This window comes from Fulmarus glacialis, unplaced genomic scaffold (assembly GCF_000690835.1).
Source record: "Fulmarus glacialis isolate BGI_N327 unplaced genomic scaffold, ASM69083v1 scaffold10951, whole genome shotgun sequence".
NCBI classification, from domain to species: Eukaryota; Metazoa; Chordata; class Aves; order Procellariiformes; family Procellariidae; genus Fulmarus; species Fulmarus glacialis.
In genome coordinates, this window is record NW_009194704.1 from 27169 (window position 1) to 40289 (window position 13121).

The 13121-nt window shown below is 39.1% G+C and overlaps 1 protein-coding gene across 1 annotated transcript in view; it reads right to left on the reverse strand.

Annotated features, from left to right (window-relative positions):
- The window catches only part of MSH2 (mutS homolog 2), a gene marked incomplete at its 5' end in the record, with an annotated part of 52230 nt that overhangs the window by 16355 nt on the left and 22754 nt on the right, over positions 1 to 13121 (reverse strand). The window contains 2 exons of the mRNA XM_009587856.1: positions 5700 to 5809; positions 10985 to 11184. Coding sequence (XP_009586151.1) covers positions 5700 to 5809; positions 10985 to 11184 — 310 coding nt within the window. The remainder of the gene's footprint in view (positions 1 to 5699; positions 5810 to 10984; positions 11185 to 13121) is intronic.

Here is a 13121-nt window from a genome sequence, read left to right on the forward strand (position 1 = left end):
AGAAGTTTCTGAAACAGTAATTCCTGCCCAAAACACACTCAAGAGGTTACAGAAGGAGCCAACATAATATCACCAAAAATACTACCCAATTTCAACTCAGTTATTTTGAGTTGAAAGTATACACATTTCCTTCCAAGCTAAACATTTTCAGAGGCACAGATGAAGTAAGTTGTATTTCATCTTCTCTCTTCCCCATGCTTCCACTGCCAGGTCTGTGTTTCTGATGACCTTACAAGCCCCAAGTTTAATTCGCAAGCACAACTTGTAACTGCTAAATAGAAGAAATTCGATTTTTAATATACAAACTTTTACAATCAACAAAATATTAGCACTGTTGTCCAATGTGGAAACTAAGCACTGGCTTTCATATTAGTAATATATTTAGTCTAATTAAGTTAAAAAAACCAAACCAAAACAACACTTTCATGGAGCTTCCCCTAACTGGGAATTATCTGCAAAGTTGTACACAAAGCAGCTGCTAATACTTTGCAACACACACCGAAACTAGATGGTGCTTTACATGCAACTTCACTTTTACCCACAAGTATACGTTAGCAAGAGGAGGAAGGAGAAGAGGAAAATGAGGACCACAGTTCCTTTATTCCTTCCTAGACAATAAAACTATCACTCCAGAAAGCACTGAGCAACAGGAACTATAACTGGAAGAACCACCACATACATCTTGTTCTACTAAGCACAAGAAGCATTTCAAATCTGCAGTGCATCAAAAAAATTGTAAAAGCATTAGACTGAAGACTCCGAGGTTTTGCAGCAACTTGGAACAAAGACCTGGGAATGCAATCTGGAGATGAAAGCCACAGGGCTTATACATTTTGAATTTGGAATGGGGGGGGACAAGTAAATTATCATATGAAGAAACCGCATAGCATACTGTATATTCAAAGCATTGCTACTTTATTCTGAGAATGACCTTCTCCCAACAGATAATTTGATCTTCCATAGAAGTTGCACGATGGAAAACTGAAGCGTTGCTGCTTATTTTCTCTGTGCAATTACCAGCACTGCAAGGCATTACTCTCAGCCTGCCATTTTGGTTCCAGTTGTATGGTGTGCAAATACACTGCAGTGGCAAAGTTCTCCAGTTGCTTATCCAGAGATGTGGACACCACAAAATAACGGATTATGAGATTTTAGAGGACTATCTTGAAACTTGGAGGCGTTAAGAAAGGGGTATGAACAAATTCATTCCCTGTTACATCCCTGTTGATAGGCCTGCCCCTCCCATCCCTTAATAATTCTGCTAAAAGAACAGCAATGAATGTTTATGACAGAGCATACAGCAGAAAAGACCATTCCTGGTTTTGTAGGGCAGATCCTGGATCTGAAACAGAAACTGGAAAAGGCTGGGATGCAAACGCCACGCACGCCAGCCCCTGTCATGGCTGGCTTCCTGAGACAACCAAGGTTGACAGTCAACTGAAAAGTTATTTTGTTTCACAGCTTCAAAGAACTATTTGAAGCCTGGAATAAACTGCAGAAATCCCATAACCTCAGGAGAAGGAAGGTAACATTCCCAAGGGCCCATAAAGCTCCGGCAGCCCCAGCAGGGCACCCGGTCTGGCTGTCGGTTCCAGCCTTCACCCAGGCTGCCATGTCAGAGAGGCTGACCAGAACCAAAGCCGCGCCCTGCACTTCCACCCTTCAGGGCCTCCTCGCTGCAGGCAAGCTTTCATTTCACTGCAAGCAAAGATCCATATGTCGCTAGAGCTTATCATGCGCAAAAAGGCTATGGTACTGCCTTACCCACCGCTCAGTCCAGCAGTCATGGGCATGGAGTTAGTTTTCAGGTGCTTGTTGCCAACTCCGTTACAGCTCCAAGAGACCTGTGATGTCAAATGAACCCAGAGACTGCTAGTGTGCAGGAAATAAATCCTAAACTGCTGTGAAGTTTTGGGACAGGAGCATTAAAGTAAAATTACTTCAGTTTCCATTTACATCAATAGCCTGGGTTAGGGACTGCAGCAGTTCAAGAACCGGTTCGCAGCAGATCAGGCACTCCAGCCCCAGGGTAAGTGCCCGGTGGCTTTTCCAGGGGTAGACACCAAATCTTTAGGACATCTAGCAGCCTATATCCCATTACCTCAGCCTGAAAATCTGAGTTTAAAAATGTGCAAGATCCAGGTTTGAAGACAGCATTACCCACCCCAACTATTATAGGACAGCTCCTCCCTCACTCAGGCCTCATGAAGTAACCCACAGCAAGGTGACAAACAGAACCGCTCCATCTGACCACACTCTCCAAGTGAAAGCCAAGTGCGATCAAGTGAATAGAAAACATTTTAAAATTAAATTAAAAGTTCAGCTAAACTGCTAAGGAAGCAAAATGATTATGGTTTACTAAAAACGTGTGCTTCTAATTAATATATAAAAACATCAGGCACCCACAACTATATTACCCTCTAACGTTCTTCCCAAGCTGTGCTCCTCCTACAGCAGATACAATCTTAGATACAATTAGGTAAGTCACTTAAAGAAAACTTTTGCTTTTTTTCCTCTTCCACAGCCCTCAGTGTGAACTTGGCCAACAATCTGGCAGGACAAGCATTAACAGGAATGTGGTATTTGAGTTCTTGGTGCTCTGTACCTAATGAATCTACCACCAGTTATGGTCCAGCAAGGCTACACCTCACCAGAAAAATGGAAGGAAATACCAGTGAACTCAATTCACTCCCCTCTCATCTCCCCAAAAGAAGAATAAAAATACTCATCATTGTGACATTTCACCGACATATTGATCGCTGAAATGCACTTAAGTCTAAATTACAACTCAGTACTGCATTAAATACAAATGTTAAGTTTGCTTCAGAGATTAAGGAACGCAACAGACACACCACAGACTGGTCTGAACACTCTTGCTGCCACCTGCACTCTATATATAACCTTTTACTGGCAAGAGTCACGTGAAGGGTTATAATGAAAGCAAATCCCTTAACGCGATATGGATAAGCAGCAACTAGACATTCCCTTTTGTTCTACTAAACACACTGCACTTTTTTAGCGTAAGTTTTTGCTCAGAGCTCTGAAATGAATGTTCAAAGTATAAAATACTCAATGTAGCAGACTAACATCACAGCACTGACAACATTTTCATACCTGCATATGTTTACTTACATGAAGTAAGACCCAAGTGCATCACATTTCCAAGGGGTGCTCAAATGAATGAGGTGACAGCAAATAATTTGCAGACTGCGGGACTATGTTGAGCTAGCTAGCTAATCTGAAAAACAAGTCCTTCTGTAAAGGGCTGTGCTCTTAATACTCAAACCAAAACACTATATTCCAAAAGTGCTAACAAACTTTAAAGTTGCCCTGACTAGAGGGGGAGGTTGTAGTACGTGGTTTTTTGAAGGCCCCTTATGATTCCGTGGAAGACAGGAATGGAAGTGACAGTTTCTCAACTTTTATTACAGCTAGGTAAATGAATAACCACATCCCACACTTTTTGAACTCAGATGGTTCTTTTTATATTAGAATGGATTATTGACATAATTTAGTTGCTATGACAACCTGTCCTTCAATCACACTCAGAATAGAGCTGGGTATTTTGTTTGAACTCCCTAAAAATCTAAGAGGAATTTCAAGTCAAAGTTCAAGTTTTAACACTCAGACAGACAAGGCTTATTCTTCTGGTAAAGCCAGTGTTGGCTTATCTATAGCCATTTTCCAGTATCTTGAAGGGGAAAAAAAACCAAATCCAACAGAGCGGATTCTGTGGGACTTGATTAAAAATAACTGACTTGTTATTCTGTTTAGAAGGACAACAAAACATTTTTAAAGTAGAAGCTGAAAAGAAATTTGAAGAGCTGGACTATGAAGGGTGAAGGCTTAGAACAGCTGTTAGTTTTAAAGAAACCAGAGTCCCAGGGCATACAAACTGCATCAACAGATGGTCTGTAACTAGTACAAAGCTATAAATTTCTTCATTAGCATATATCATAAATTACAGCAACATGTCAATCAAACAGTCTTTCCTTAAACAGTAAAACGCAGTTGATGAATGCATACACAATACCAAGAAATAAAAAGCGGTGCTTCTGCATTTGGAGAAAAATATGCAAGTTCAAAATTTTAAAGCCATTGCAGTTTTCAAAAGTTCAACACCTTGCCCTCACTACCGTGCCTAGCACATGGTTAGGTAGATCTCATATTTCTACAGTCAGCTGAGACTGACACTTATGACAATCCTAAAAGCCTCCCAAGTTTTCCAAAATGACTGAAACATCTTATTGAGAAAGGAACATTAAATACATTTCTAACCAAGCATGGGCATTTCAAAATGCACCTCACCAATTCTCGAACAAATATAATGGGATGTGGCGGGTTGACCTTGGCTGGACACCAGGTGCCACCAAGCTGCTCTATCACTCCCCTCCTCAGCACGACTGGGCAGAGAAAGTAAGATCGAAAAAAAAGAAAAAAATCTCATGGGTCAAGATAAAGGCAGTTTAATAAAGCAAAAGCAAAGGCCATACGTGGAAGCAAAGGAAAACAAAAGATTTATTCTCCACTTCCCATCAGCAGGCGATGTCCAGCCACTTCCCGGCAAGCAGGGCTTCAGTACACACAGCGGTTGCTCGAAGAGACAAATGTCGTAAATAATGAATGCCCCCACTTCCTCCTCCTTTCTCTTAGCTTTTATTGCTGAGCAGACATCATATGGTATGGATATCCCTTTGGTCAGTTTGGGTCAGCTGTTCTGGCTATGTCCCCTCCCAAGATCTTGCCCACCCTCAGCTACCGGGGAGGGGGGGAAATGTTGGAGAGACAGCCTTGATGCTGTGCCAGCACTGCTCAGCCAGTAACACCACCTTTCTAGCTACCAATACAAAGCACAGCACTATGAGGGCTGCCATGGGGAAAATGAACTCTATCTCAGCCAGACCCAACACATGGGAAAAAATGATGTACAAAATTCACTAAAAACATTAGCATTGTTTCACCCAGTTAAGCAACGGTTCATGTTTTTGCCTGTCCCCTAGTGTTCAATGTTAAACAACGATAAATCAGTCATTTATACTCATCCCTTCTCCTTTCCGCTACAGGTTTAAGGAACAGGAATGTTCCTTTCAGCTTTGTTTGGCCAATTTTTCCTCTGAAAAAAATGCCAGTTGTCCCTTGTAAGCATAGTCCTATCATCAGTAATATTTTATAAGCAAGTGTAGATGCAAGGCTAAGATAATTGTAGCAGTTTTCTCTCTAGTGAGAAATGTCTTTACACTGGAAAGTAAAGTATGTCTTTATACCTAGATCAATCATTTTTCAAAGAGGCAAACTTAGTTATGAAGACTTAATCCCACTAAATACAACCAAGTCTAATGAACTTTATAGAAGCAGAGAAGTATGTAAAACATACTCTGGCTACATTCTAGATTTGAGACATATCACAGTAACTTTGAAAATATGAAGAAGCAGAAAAGTGACAAAATGATGATGAGGTTTTTAAAAAATAGTTTCAGATCCACAGCATCCATGTACTCAAAGCATTTTTTCATTGGCTAGATAATTTCAGCTAGTGGGTGAATATCCTCTTGATATGCAACTGCTATACTAATAACAGTCTTCATATATTCCACGGCTGAACTATCACTAACTACTTAATATAGATGATCAATTAAATTTAGTGTAGAGCAGATTGCAAAGTTCAATAAGTAAACCCCCTCCCACACACCAGCCCATACCTTATCCATGTCCAATGTTGTTTCTATCATCTCCAGAAACTTTGAGAAGTCAGAGTAGATATCATTAAGAGGTGTTATAAACACTGCCAACAACAACATCTGGTGAGCTCCTGTTAAGAACAAACAAGAAAAATTATCATTCACAAACCCCCACAACTTTACCAGAATTCAGTTATCCAAGATAAACAGCACAACTATATAGCTGGTTAATTTTTATTAAGATTGGTTATGATTATTTCACTGACACGTGCATATCTTTCTCTAAAATTAGCATTATCCAATTTATATTCTGATAAAGCCTGACCTATTCTGTCATCTTTGTTCCTATCTGGTGGTATTAATTCCCTTCTACTATGAGTAAAACTGCAGACAAACAACAGTTTGAAAGCAAACCTGCTATCTGAACATTACCTCTTCTCACACATAAAAAGTTGAAATGGCTTTAGTAAAAAGTATAAAAAGTGGAAGTGTCATCATCCACATTCAGAGTTTTTAATTTTTCTTAATTCAAAATTACAAAAAATTGGGTATATTTGGTAGGTTACAATATGGACATAAATAGAAATTGAGGTGTATGGTTTTTGGTTTTGTTTTCCTTAAAAAAAGACCATCTACTCTAACCAGATCTTTGTAGTCACTGGTCTTTCCACTTAATCAGGAAGTCGCCAAAATTACATTAGTCTTCTCCAACATATTTTGTTAGCACAGATACTCTGTAGCACCAAGTATAACTGCATAGCACACATATTGGTTGAAGTCCATAGAACACTGTAAGCATCGAATGCAAAACGCAGTTCACAGTTAATTTGGCATGCACAGATACTGCCAATTTTGTGAAAGAAGTATTTTCTTCAGGCACCTTATTCATAGGTGCTTATTCACCTATGAATAAGCACCTATCCAGCAGCCAGCTGTGAAAACACTCTGTCAGTAAATGAATGTTTACATCTTTGCAGCCACTTCAAGTTATGATTTAATCACAGAAAGATTAGCATTATTGACTACATGATTTACACAAAATGCCTCAGAAAGAATCCAATACTATGATCTTATAGTTGTTGGATTATGTACAGAATTACAATATTTGCCTCTGATGTTTACAGGCAAGGCTTTGCACATTAACAGAGAAACACAGAATTAAGCTCTGGCTATTCCAGAGCCTCACGATTTCTTACCAGACTAGGGACAAAGTCCTAATCTTTCCTAAGAAAAATTTCCGTACAAATTTATAAAAGTCACACAGTCAGGACATGATTACCCAAGGGAATTCTATTCTCTCCACACTGTAACTCAAGTAGAAAGAAAAAGGTTGGTTTGTTTCCTTTTCCTCCTGTGCCTTTTTGCTTCTGCACTCCCCCAAGCTTTTCGTGTTAAAGCTCTTAACTGATTAGTATCTATTAACAGTGAAAAAACCTTGCTGTTGAGAGATTATTGAACTTGTAAAAATGGAGTCTTCTCCTGACTAAAAATCTTCAAAACTAAGAGAGATCTGAAATAAAGTACAGCTTGCTTTTTATTCCAAAGCTCTTGCTTGCTTTCTGTCTTTTTCCCTCCTGTAAGAAGACACATCTAAACTAACCTAAAAATAAAAGGAGGCAGTAAAGAAGGAAGAGACTGAAGAGCAGAAAAGAAGTTTCTCGTCCATTCTTCAGAGTGGACTTAGCAGTTCCCAGTGCACCAGCTGACAGTGCACGGCACACACAATGAAATGATCTTCAGTATTCTTGAACTAATGAAAAATGATTGTGCTTGAGTTAAAAGCAGCATTACACTTTCTTTTCTGGAAAGGAGTAAGAAAGAGTTTCGTAACACCATTTCATTATTTAAGTTTGAAGAGAACATCTTCAGTCACCATAGGAAGATGTCACATTCAAAAATTAGAAAATATTAATTATGAAGTAAATAAAATACTAAAGTATTTACATATATTTATGATATGGTTCAAACTGATACATTGCAAAACTGATTTACACTTTCAATCCAACTTCATATTCAGTGTCCACCACTTGAAGTAAAATAGTGGAGTCACTGAATACTGAGGATTTATAAAAGTTGTATGTGTATGCTTTTCTTAAAAGCATAACACTTGGCATTAAGAGAATATGAGCAAGAAACACCACTGAAAAATTCTAAATTAAATTCCAGCCTGTCTTGCACCTGCATTCATAAACTCATACAAAAGATGCATGGGAAAAAACCCCTCTTGCACCTACTCAACACTATTAGCATGTAAGCTAACCATTGAGAGAAAGAATAATAGACTTATGTACCGTCAAAAGCAGAGATGCGTATTGATCACAAAGCCTATCTGCTCCCAGGTACAGTGTTTAATTTAAATCATAATTTACTTACTGAAGCACAGGTAAGTGTTTATTACATGCATTAAAGACTTTCCTACTAAGACGGTTTAAAACGTTGTATAGAAAGTAAAATCAAGCACTAATCTTCAAACTTGAAACATTTACATAGTTAGTTTGGTAGCAAACAGAAGTATGAAAACTGACACATTTCTATCGAGGGAAAACAGACAAATCTCGATGAGTAAATGCACTTAAACCAGCCATTTTGATGGTACAAAAGGTCTTGGAAAAAATGGTGAGGAAAGAACAAAGAGCAAAATGGAAATTGGGATAAAATACAGTACGGGTTTACTAGAGGCGGATCATACCTGTATAGCACAACATCTGTCTAAGATAACTGACTGCCTAAGATGAAGGGAAATCTGTAGACCTAACCTGGGCTCTTCTAAGGCATTCAGTACAGTGTCACATGGGATGCTAAGTTGCAAGATTCATGATTAATACAATGATCAGAAGGCAGATAAAGAGGACAACACCAACTTGCAAAAGATGAATGAGCTGGAAGGACATCAGCAACACAGTTCCTCCAGGTCTCATACAAGCATTTATCTTTTTAAGATGTGTGAATTAATAATATTAATGCACAAAAGAAGGCTGCTTATAAAATTCACTAATATATACAGTGTGGAAGATACCAGTAGATTAAATTGGAACAAAATAAATCAGGAACATAACTAACTGACCTTGAAAACTGGGCTAATAGAAATGAAATAAAATTTAACAGTGAGTAAGATGACACATTGATAGATAAACGAATTTCCACTATGAGTAGGGGAATAATCAGCTGGAAGTGACAAAGGGCGGGAAAACAGCCAAGTTCAATCACCACATGGTTATAACACACCAGTGCAACAATCATGGAACAGTACTGGAACATGCAATAAGAGGTATTTCCAAAAGCAGAAAGGAGGCATTCAAGCCACTGTATACGACATGGTAAAAATACACCTGGAACGCAGCATATCCTGTATCCTGCATATTTACAGGCTTAAAATAAAGACTATCAATCTGAGATGGGAAGGAAGATGCTTCAGAAGCTTCTTGAAGACAGACAACTTATAAGTACCTAGATTTTATGCCCCAGCAGTTTGAGTAATGAACAACTGCTCCCTTTTGCCAGCAAGAGCAAAACGATTTGATGACTCAGAGTCCTTTCCCGTCTTATGCAGGTTTCTTATGTCTAAAAAATAAAAAAGTAATCTTCACTCATTACTCCCTCTCCTCAGCTTTCAACATCCATAAAAGCAAGCATCTCCCTTGCCTTTGAGAGAAAGGCAATCACTGCTGATCACTTCATGGTGTAGTTGCTCTATCTCCCCACAGCCATTCACGAAAAAAGTAAGTTCTGAAACTGGCAGATACTCAGAATTGTCAAAAATCTTTCTGACTTTCCATCTCTTGAAAAGAGTCAAGAGATTTTGTACAGTCTTAAACAGGAAAACAATCAGATCCAGTCTGAATCAGTCACATACATTCAAAATTACCAGGCCATTCTTGTACTTTAAACAAGGGTGTACAAGTACAAAGAAAAACCAAAGTAACACATTTCACCTATTTTAAATTATCTTAGATATACTGCTCATGAATGCCCTAAGGCCGACTGATTCACGTGTAAGAACCTTTTGCAGTCTATTAATTTTTCCATATGGTGAGCTTAGCAGCTTGCCTTACACAGCTTGCTCCTCAAAACTTGTAAAAATGGAATTGTTTTCCCACCCCAACGTTATGATAGAGAAACTCTGTTGATTCGAATGACAACTACAGAAAAAGAAGTAAAGACTGGAAGCGAGCATTTTGAACTAATACCTCAGTTTAAGGTGGAAATCCAAGAGCTCCATGCCAAGGCAAAACCAAGCAAAGTCTGTCTGGAAAAGCAAAAGCCAAAGGGACATGACTGAGGCAGCTAAAGTGTGGCACAGCTCTTTTTTTTTTAAAAAAAAAAAAAAAAAAAAAAAAGTTGTATCTGCCAGTTCCTTCTCAGTTTTAGATCTTAACTGCTTTTGGAAATAACACAGCCAGCAACCAAAAATTAATTTATTTTAAGATTAATATTTTAGAAGATAAGTTTCATTACTTGAAGTCATAAAACTAAAGAAAAGTGTAAGATACTGGGTAATATTACTGTCTACTCAAATATAGGGAAGAAATTTTTGTAACCATACCATTTCAAAAATTATTTCTCTTCAAGGCTTTGGGGCTTGCTTTATGCAAAGAGATTTTCAAACAAATTAATGGGCTTCTACCAAAATATGCTTTCTGACAGGCTAGGACCGCTATTGCTGTATTGAATCACCCCCCTGTTATGCTGACACTATCTTATTCTGCATTTTCTTGGTAACACAGAGAAAAGGAAAAGAAATAGCAACCTTTATTTTCTACACTTGCTTGTCATAGCATTGAGCTTCCTACTACTGAAGATCAGAAGAAACCCTGCCACGTTACTCTTATCAAATACAGGAGCATTACGATTTTAAAAGAAGTAAAAAAGCCATTCAAATTATACCGATAACGCTTAAACTGTTTTTTTCTGTTTAATTACAACCCAGAGTGCAAAGTGTCTTCAAAAGGGACACAACAATATTGTATGAACAGTATCTTGTTTGTAAGATCATAATACACACACAACTGCTCAAGAATTCTTAGAGACAAGTCGACGTCAAAGATCACAGACCATCACCCAACAGTTCAAGCATTTCAGCTACACACTAATTGGAATGCTTTTTTGTGTAAAGATTTGGCTATGTTTATTTTTAAGTATCTGATTGGCATTTCAGAATTTCAGCTCATTTCAAATTCAAATGTCTTTAAGCTTTATGCCTGCAACAAAAGTACGCAGGAAAAAAGTAATCTTTGGAAATCTACACACTATTTCTTTGCATCATCAATGTATTATAAAACATTGAAAATAGACAGGGGTAGCATTACCTTCATGCTTTTCTAGTGCTTGTACAACATTAGGCAGTTGATTAATAGCCTGATACATTCGGTAACAGTCCTGTAAGTTTGCTGCTTGTCTCTGAAATTTCTTTGCCAGTCGGTTAAGATCTGGGAAGCGACGTAAGAGATCTTCTTGAAGGCACTGACGTAGTTCTGGATCCACCACAAAAGCTTCAACCAAATTCAACCTAAATAAGAAGTTCATAACAATGATTAGCATGGCATGGTCTGCAATTCTTTTATGTCACTAATTAGAATGAAAACATTTATCTGGCAGTTTCTATCTATCCCTTCTCTATGACTGTATCCATCAGCCCACTTTCTTGATAAAAGAACAAACGAAACTAGGATAACGCATGAGCTGAGAAAGCAAGGATATTTAGCCAATGTCATGCTTCTGTAGTTTTTAACAGTTGGGGTATCTAATGAACAGCATTGGAGTGAAACTGTTTCAAGCGCAGATGCCAACCTTTGTCCTGTAGGTATGTCAAAGCTCAGAATCTACTTTGAGATTAATCCTTTCCCTGCACCATAAAAAAACAGTCATCCAGTAGTCTGTGAAAGAACAGATTAAGTAGGAAAAACACACACTGCAGGAAAAAAACCACTCTTGGAGGAGTTTAGCTGCCTGTCATCAAGGCCAACATTGACACTGTGCAGTTGTGCAACCCTTGATCACAGAATCAGAATCCTTGAGGTTGGAAGGCACCTCTAGACATTGACTACTCCAACCCCTTTGCTCAAAGTAGGGTCAGCTAGAGTCTGCGGCCCAGGGCTGTGTCCAGTCACATTTTGGGTACCTCCAAGGATGGCCCCAGTATCAACCTCTGGGATACACCACTAGTGACTGGCCTCCAGCTGGACTTCATGCCCCTGATCACAATCCTTTAAGCCTGGCAGTTCAGCTAGTTTTCAGTCCACCACAATGTCTACGTATCTAGTCCATACTTCATCAGATGTCATGGGAGACAGTGACCAAAGCCTGCTGAAGTCAAGATAAACAATATTCACTGCTCTCCCCTTATCCAACAACCTAGTCAATTTGTTGTAGAAGGCTATCAGGTTGGTCAGGCACGATTTTTCCTTCGTAAATCCATGCCAACTACTTCCAATCACCATCCTGCCCTTAGTATGCTTAGCAATGCTTTACAGGATTATTTGCTCAATCACCTTCCCAAGGATGAAGATGAGGCTGACCAACTTGTAATTCCCTGGATAGTCCTTTTTGCCCTTCTTGAGGATTGGAAGAAAGCAAATGTCACTCCTATCTTCAGAAGCCTCCTCCAACCATCATTACCTTTCTGAGACAATCAAGATTGGTCACGCAATGACTTTGGCCAGCTACCTCAGCACTCGTGGGTGTATTCCTTGGGTCTCACAGACTTGCATGTGTCAAATTTGTTTAAATGTTTGCTAAGCTGATCCTGCTCTAATGACGTTGTGTCTTCTTTGCTCCAGACTTTGCCACTAGTTTCAGATGCTTGGGATTCCTGAAGGCAAATCTGACCAGTAAAGACCATTGTGAAGAGTTGTGTAAGAAAGAAGTGTGAGAAGCCCTTTCTGGGGCATCCTCACCTTCACTCAAGAGCTGCATTCAAACTAAGGCACTTGTCCTTGGTTCTCACCTGAGCTACGCTGCAGCCATGCCTGTGCCTGGCCATGCACCCCACTGATCCAGTCCATGACGCACTGACTTGACTTCCTTGCTTCACCTGAGATCATCACTATAGACTTGCCTGGAGACCCAGACTGTTGGCCGAACCTGGTTGCTGTCATCAGATATACCCTGTTTGCCCCATGCAGGTACTGGAGGACTGAGTCCTTACCAATGAGGGTACTGTCCCTACCTGCCTTGTTGTCACCCTTGACTCCCAGCTTGCCTTCCCTTCAGCCTGCCCTTGCTCCTGCTGCCTGACATTTTGTTTTGTTTTTTTAACTTGTGAAATAAATATTCTTTAAGTGCTGAAAGCAAGCATAAATCTCAATGAGAAGTGACAGAGCATTAAATTACATTTTCCCCACTAGAATGTAAGAGTACTTTCATACATTTCTTGCTTTCTTTTTTGCACCAGTTAACATTGTCATCTTTACGTATTTTGCATTCGTAGTTAAACAAAGTAAGTCA